At 41.2% G+C, this 8,277-nt stretch overlaps 1 protein-coding gene across 1 annotated transcript; it reads right to left on the reverse strand.

Moving 5' to 3' along the window:
• Positions 1-968: 968 nt before the first annotated feature.
• Positions 969-6,986, reverse strand: LOC101416364 (uncharacterized). Its single transcript, XM_071208110.1, has 3 exons — positions 6,886-6,986; positions 3,804-3,880; positions 969-1,503 (listed from the first exon to the last, which is right to left on the reverse strand). The coding sequence occupies exons 1-3, from the start codon at positions 6,984-6,986 to the stop codon at positions 1,061-1,063; spliced, it is 621 nt and encodes a 206-aa protein (XP_071064211.1). The 3' UTR covers positions 969-1,060.
• Between the last annotated feature and the right edge of the window lie 1,291 nt (positions 6,987-8,277).

Here is an 8,277-nt window from a genome sequence, read left to right on the forward strand (position 1 = left end):
TTTTAGTAATATTTTTTTCCTTATTGTCTAGCATAGCAAATCTCTTTGATTTATTAAAATAATTCTGGTGAAATGAATGTGGATGTATACTTTTCCTGACTTGGCTCCATGGTAGCTTTTCCTTTCCTTTATTGTTTTTTTTTTTGAAGATACACAGATCACAAAAAAACGTTACATTAAAAAATATGAGGTTCCCATATACCCCACACCCCAACCCCCTACTCCTTTTAGTGAAACTGCAATAGCTAAGTTATAAAATATTCAATCAAGTTCTTTTGTTTGTCTGTTTTCTGGTTTTGTTTTTTTAATGGCATCTTAGGTTAGTATATTCACTCATGCAGAGTATAAGGTAGTATGTAATAGAAAGAAAGACTTGTTAAAAATAGATGTGGTTATAAACATCTCCCTTCATCTTAGGCATTTAGAAGATTTAACATTTTCAGGTGCTAAATGTTGTGGTAAAACTAGGCTATGTAGCTATTTCATTTATAAGCACTTTATTACAGGACGGTTGCTTGACTACATGGGATTGTGCTTTCAATTCAAGGGATAGTAATAAAGTACCTAACTAAAGAAAAACAATAGATTGATTACGCTAATTGCATTGACACAGCATTAACAAAATCTAGACCCTGTCTGAACAGATTTGGTCTAATTATCCATACTGTGTACTGTTTTAAACAATCACATAGGAAAACATTTTACTCACTAAGTAAAGCCTGCTACTGAAGCTTAACAATCACATTTTATTGTTTTATTCGTGTGGTGCTTTTGCAAGCACTGTGGTATGGATTAGAAAATTAGGGATGCCTGGTGAAGATATCTCGGAATGACACATGAAGGAGTATATGAAAAGTCATTCTGAGGCAGGATACTTTTACTGAATTGTTTTTAAACCAGGATTTATCAAATATCAGGAGTGATTTCAAATTACAATTCACAGGGGAATGGAAGCATATTAAGGTCAGTCACTTCACAGGCCCATCCTGCTACCTTGAATAATATGGAAAATTGCAGGGACACAGAACAACACAAAGGAAGAAAGCCACGTGCCAGGGTCCTACGATGCCGTCTCTTCTGGGGCATTTATCCGGGTCTTGGCGACACTGCTGCGCTGGGTGAAGTTCTTGCTGTGCTTCTCCTTGGCCATGCTGATCCACTGCTTGGCGACCACCTGCCGGGCGCCACCACTGACAGCTGCCACCCTCGGACTCGTTCGCGCCCTCCCCGGGCCGCCGCGAGGCGGGGCGGGGCAAGGCTCGTGGGCCCGCGCGGTTTGAGCGAGGAGGCTCTCTGCCGGGCACGAGCTCCGGTCGCTGCGCCAGGGCGCGGAACAGGCGGCAGCTGAGCGCCAGCCGCCGCGGGCGCCGACTGACCCGGGAACCCGCCGGTGGAGCAGCGCGGGCGGCGCGGGGAGAGCACCGAGGGACGTCCTGCAGCCGCCGCCGCCGCTGCTCCGGCCGCCGCCTCGAACGACTTTGGGTTCAACTGCCAAGGTCAGCACTTATCCAGGCCTCTCTGCCTACCCTGGCCTGGAACTATGTCTGCTGGGAGGAAGGGATGCCCTTGCTTATCATTTCCACAGAGCTGCCCTGTGGATTAGTGCAGGTCCTGCTGGCAGCCTTTCTTTCCTGGACTGCAAACCTGGGGTCCGGTTCTTGAGGCCTGTTCTATGGAGTATGCCCAGGTGTGTTTATTGTGAGGGGAGGCAGAGTGGGTGCCATCTGCAAAACAAAAGAGCTGCCTGCCCCTCCTTTCAGTCTCAGACCTATTTCATTGCTAAGCCTCAAAATTTAAAATCCTCCTTTCCCTTGATGGGCAACAGCCTCCAACGGTCAATCTCCATAAAAACTGCACTCTTCACCTGTCCAGATGAAATCTCTGGGTTGTGCCTTTTTCCTGTTTTCCTAAACATATTTGTGCTATCGTCAGTAGGCGACAGCATTTCTACTCTTTTCTCTTTCCCAAGTGCTCTTTACTAGAAATAGAGGATTCATGTAAAAGACAGCATTAATTTAGACTATTGGAATAGACTTATTGGAGACCTAAGACACATATCATCTGGACATTTTTCATTTTGTTCTTTGAGGTCAGCTAATTTTTAATTTTAAACTTTTTTTGATTTTGAAATCATCTCAAACACACATTATAGAAGTTTGTTTTTCAGACTTGAGAGTAAGCTGTCAATATGATGCCCCATCACAACTGACTACTTTAATATGCTTTCCTACAAATAAGGATATTTTTGTATATAGCTGCAAGATAGCCATCAATATTAGGAAATAAGCCTTGGCAAATTAATATCCTGTAATCTTCAGATACCATTCATTATTCCAAAAATGTCCCTTTTAGCAATAGGCTGCAGTACAGAATATCTGTTGTATTTAATTATTGTCTCCGTAGTGTCTTTCAAAATACTCATGTTCTACAGACTTTCTTGAGTTCCATGACCTTTACACTTTTGAGACTATAGGCCATTTACTTCCAGAACGTTCCTTAATTTGAGATTATATTCCTTCCTTATTAAATTAAAATGACACATGTTTAACAGGAATGTCACAAAATAATGCTGTGTTTTCCTCACTGTATCCACTCAGGAAGCAAATGGTTCAATTTGTCCCTTTACTGGTATTAAATAATGCTTGTGGCCCCAAGATGGAGGCACTAAGTCTAAATCCCACATCAACAAACTAAAGTTTTCCTCCATTTCTTTTTGGTTACATTCAGCTCCCATTGAACCCAAAACCTAAGGCCAGCTGTTTTATTATTTTTTTAAAAGATTTATTTATTTATTTCTCTCTCCTCCCGCCCCCCCCACCCCGGTTGTCTGTTCTCTGTGTCTATTTGCTGCACTTGTTTCTTTGTCTGCTTCTGTTGTTGTCAGCGGCATAGGAATCTGTGTCTCTTTTTGCTGCGTCATCTTGTTGTGTCAGCTCTCCATGTGTGCGGCACCATTTTCAGGCAGGCTGCGCTTTCTTTCGTGCTGGGTGGCTCTCCTTATGGGGCGCACTCCTTGCGTATGGGGCTCCCCTACGTGGGGCACTGCACATGAGCCAGCTCCACACAGGTCAAGGAGGCCCGGGGTTTGAACCGTGGACCTCCCATGTGGTAGACAGACGCCCTAACCACTGGGCCAAGTCCGTTTCCCTCAGCTGTTTTAAATGTTTCGCAAAGGACTGCCAATACAAAGTACTGGGAACGTGCTGGCTATTAAAATGGGGATTTGTCCTGAGAGTCTCCATGGTGCTCAAATGTGGCCACTCTCTAAGCTAAGCACAGCATGAAATGCATTACCTTCCCCCCACCATGGGACATGACTCCTGGGGATGAGCCTTGCTGGTGCTGAGGGATTACTACCAAGCACCACCTGGTGATGCAACTAGAAAAAGACCTTAAATAAAAGGGAGAAATGGTAACGACAAATGAGTCTATATGGCTGAGACTTCAAAATGAGTTGGGAGGTCATCAGAGGGGTCATGCTTACACACATCTCAGCAGGATCTGAGACAGCCAAAGTAGATACAACCCCGCGTAGTGGTGCTCCTGAGGGCTAGACACCCAGGTCCTACAGTCATGACAGATGACTCTGGAGTTCAGTGCCTTGCCAGTGGGCCCTACTTTGTAATCTGTGCTCCTGTGTGACGGAGTTGGACTGAGTTGTGACCTCTCTATGCATGCCTCTTCTGTCACTTTTACTGAACCTACAGTTTGCACTGGGGTTGGTGTCTGCTCAGGAGACTTGAATCTCTGGACTGTCTATGTGCCACTTGAGCCATGAGCCTCAGCGGAGTTGCAACACCTACTCTCCAGTTCTTTAGGCTCATCCAGGTCAGCTAAGAGGGAAGTGAGGATGGTCAACCACCACACCAGGGAACCGAGTCTACAATGGCAAACAGGAGAATCCCATCCATCAGCCATGTGGAACCCAAGGCCCCTCTTGATAAAGAGGTGGAGGAGACATCACCATCCCAGGGTCCTCAGGATGGAGGAATAAAACATGGTTTAGAGTGGATTAACTGGTATTCTACTATAGAACTATTGTGACTCTAACAATGGAAGAAATTATATCATTGATGTGGAGAGACAGTGGCCATGGGAGTTGCTGAAGGCAGGGAGATAGAAGAGGTGTGGTATGCGGGCATTTTCGGGACTTGGAGTTGTCCTCAATGATATTGCAGGGACAGATGCAGGACATTATATATCCTGCCATAACCCACTGAATGGACTGGGAGAGAGTGTAAATTACAACATAAACTATAACCCATGCTGTGTAGCAATGATCCAAAATATACTCATCAAATGCAATGAATGTACCACACTAAAGAAAGTTGTCATTGTGGGAGGAATGGGGGTTATGGGAAGTGGGGTATATGGGAAACTTTCATATTTTTAATGTAAAATTTTGTGATTATGTATCTTTAAAAAAAGATAAAAATGAAAAAAAAAACCACAACCATTGTTCTATACCCCTCTATCCCCTCAACTTTTTGTTGTTCTTGTTACAAATTCTGTCTTTATGTTATGCACTGTATATCCAGAAACACAGATTTATTGTTGCTTTTTATATATTTGCATTTTAGAACCTGTAAAAAGTAAAATGTGGAATCACTTACCAAAAAATACAGTACAATAATACTGGCATTTAACTGGTATGTCCAAAAATAAATAAATAAAAATAAAAAGGGGATTTGTGAAGGCAAAAGCTTACAGTTCCAAGACCATTCAAAGTCCAAACAAAGGCACAATCAGAGACCCTTTCTCACCAAGTTAGCTGCTCCACGTTGAAGTGAGATGGTCACTGATCTCTGCTGAGGTTTGGGCTCAGCTGAGGGCAATCAGGCATAGGGCTTATTTCCTTCTAAGCCTCCTCTATCAGTCTTTCTGTTCCACTTCATCCCTGAGTTAAGCTGTAAGCTATCAGGCATAGAGCAGGGCATGTCTCCTCTGGAGCTGCTCCATGGGCCTAGATTCTTGAGGCTTCGTGCTTAAGTGATCCTTACTCTTACATGGCTAGATAAAACATGGAGGCTTCCTTTTCTAGTGTCTATGTGTGTCTGTTCTTGTCAGACACAGCAAGAGGATGGAAACTCAACCTGAATCACATCTCATTGACAGCTGAATCAAAAAGCCCAAAGTGATTTTATCAAGTAATCTAATCAAACTGAATATAATGCAATCAAATGGTATCTTACCTAGAGGAATAGGTCAGGTTACAAAAATAAGCTCCTTTCAGGATTCATAAAATTATCTCAAACTGCCACACCAAGCAATCATAATCCCCACTTCCAGTTTGGCTTCTGTGTCCTGGTCCCTGTTGTTTGGCCTTAGGCAAATAAGGATAAATATCTTGATGTAGCCCATAGAGTCGTTTATACCACTAACTTCCTTGTTGGTTGTGAAAGCATATATACACTGTCTTTCTACCTCTCAGTGGAGCTCCCCTCTTATTTCCTGGATGGGATGCTGTCTGATTCATGCATCATTCAATAAAGCCGTGAGATCCTACATTTCATTTTGTTAAAAGTTTTTCTTTTTTACTGATGATGTTCATTTTATCACTTGATTACAGAGTTGTCTGATAGGCTCCTCCACTGCAAAGTTATTTTTTCCTTTTGTAATTTACAAGAATTTGTTAGGCAGCTACTTTAAATCTGTGTAAATATTATGTTCCTCTCAGACTTCTGAATTATTCATTCATTTATTTATATTCATATGGATTCATAAACTCCTACCTTATTCAATGGGTTATCATTATTTATTTTGATTCTCAAATTATTTCTGATTTCATCAGTGGAAACCATGTCATGTGTTTTCTTCTTTATCCTCTAGACATGTGCCCGCCCCCCAACATTGATTTCTGAGACACCCAGGTGTTTGAGGCTCATTGTACTTTACCTGTCCCATTCCAACAATAGTGAATTCTCCTAAGAGCTCTGCATCCTTTTACTTGTGAATGTTTAGAAATCAAAATCTGGGCAATAGATAAGCTCATTACTACTGGAGTGACACTGCTTCCATGTATTGTCACTGAGCAGTTCTAAGAAATATAAGAATATATACATTCTGTAAATATATACATATATACCTATATGTATATACACATAAAGGAAATTATAATTGTATTTATTTCTGTATCTACATATTTATCTAATTCTGTATCTCTGAATTCACACCAGAATCAGCTATATAATTTGCATTACCAGAGGAAACTGAAAATCTTTCCCAAGTTCTAAAAGCAAAAAAAAGAAACAATAAAGATACCAAAATATAAAGTTTTTTCCTTTCTCCTGCAATTTCTCTCTCAAATGGAAGGTGTTTTTTTGTTGGGTTTGTGTGGTGTGTTTGTGTGTGTGTGTGTGCTATTTACCATCATTCTAACTACAGAAAAATTAAAAATTAAATTATGGTAAATTTTATTCATCTTTATATTGTGCAATATCAATTTTAAATGTAAATACAACATTTAACTTGTAGTGGAATCACTAAATTAAACAATTCTTATTTCACACCTCCTCATCAGTATCTATTTTGTTATGACCAGAACAGTGGAAACCCTGCACAAAACTCATTTAGCAGTGTTTAGTTTATTTTGTGATATGTGCACATTCTACCAACATTCTGCCATTCTTTTCATGGGAATAAATAAGGACTGGATGGAAAGGAAATATTTCTTGCCCTATCTTTCCTTTTATTCTCTCATTTTTGCTGTAAGTGGTTGAATAATACAGGGAAACAGGAGTAAGAAATTTATAAGGATCCTCATTTGTTTCTTAGACAGTCACTGTCTTCTTTCTACATTGTAGTACATTCTAGTTTTATAGTGTGGCCTTTCAGAACTGTCAGCACCCCCCCCCCCATAGCCAGTCATAGATATAACATACTTACCTTGTGCTAGCTTTGAGTTTTCCTAAACGCCTACCTATTTTTAGCATGGTGTATTGAACTGTGTACTCCCATTTGGACGTGGTCTTGGTTTTGGTACACATTCTGGTGGGTATGGATGCATTGAAAATAAGACCTCTTCAAGATGTTACTTCAGTTAAGGTGTGGTCGAACTGAATCAGGTTTGGTTTTATTTCAAATTACAGGAGTCCTTTATAAGCAGAGTGAAACTGAGAGGGAGGGAAGATACAGGAGGAAGTCAGAAGCTACAAGTCAATAGAACTCAGAGGAGAAAGGAGAAGCCCTAGCCATGTGCACTGACATGTGATGGAAAAGTTAAGGAGTCCCAAAGTTTGCTGGTCAGACAGAAGATACCATACCCAGGAAGAAGCAAGACTCATTGTCCCTGAAAATGTTAAGCCTATAATTCCTGTTATTAAACTAATCCAAGGTATGATTTTTGTTTTACCAGCTAGGAAACTATAAGAACAAATACATATGCCAGCTGGCCCTGAGCCTCAGCAGAGCTGAAACTCCTCCTCTCCAGTTCATTGGATTTACCCAGGTCAGTTAACAGGGAGGTGAAGATAGTCAACCACCATACCAGGGAACTAGAGTGCCTAAAACTGCAAGCAGGAGAATTACATCCATCAATTATATGGGATCTAAGTCCCCTCTCAGTTTAGAGGTGGAGAGGACATCATCATCCCAGGGTCCACAGGATGGAGGAATAAAATATGGATTAGAGTGGACTTACTGGTATTCTACTATAGAACTATTGTGACTCTAGCAATGGAAGAAATTGTATCACTGATGTGGAGACGGTGGCCAGTAGTTGCTGAGGGTAGGAAGAGGGAAGAGGTGTGATGTCGGGGCATTTTTATGACTTGGCATTGTCCTAAATGATATTGCAGGGACAGATGCTGGACATTCTATATCCTGCCATAACCCACTGAATGTACTGGGGGAGAGTGTAAACTACAATGTAAACTAATCCATGCAGAGCAGCAGTGCTCCAAAATATATTCACCAAATGCAATGAACATGCCACAATGATAAAAGAGGTTGTGGGTGTGGGAGGAGTGGGGGGTGGGAGGTGGGGTATTTGGGAACCTCTTATATTTTTTTAATGTAACATTTTTTATGATCTATGTATTTTTTTTAAAAAAAGACAATTAAAAAACAAAAAAAGGAAAAAGAGAATAGGTCTCCAGTACTACATGCTCATGGGGCATCTTGAAGGTTATATGCCAGTGAGGTGTCAAGGAACAACAATCACGCATATTGTGTATGTCTCCTCTGCCCCACTGCCCTGCTGGACTTCACTTATAAAACACAAGGTCAAAGACAAAATGATTAAGAATTCAGGATGGTGTCAGCAGAGCATTAAATAAA

The sequence above is a fragment of the Dasypus novemcinctus genome, chromosome 14 (genome assembly GCF_030445035.2).
Source record: "Dasypus novemcinctus isolate mDasNov1 chromosome 14, mDasNov1.1.hap2, whole genome shotgun sequence".
In the NCBI taxonomy this organism is placed as follows: domain Eukaryota; kingdom Metazoa; phylum Chordata; class Mammalia; order Cingulata; family Dasypodidae; genus Dasypus; species Dasypus novemcinctus.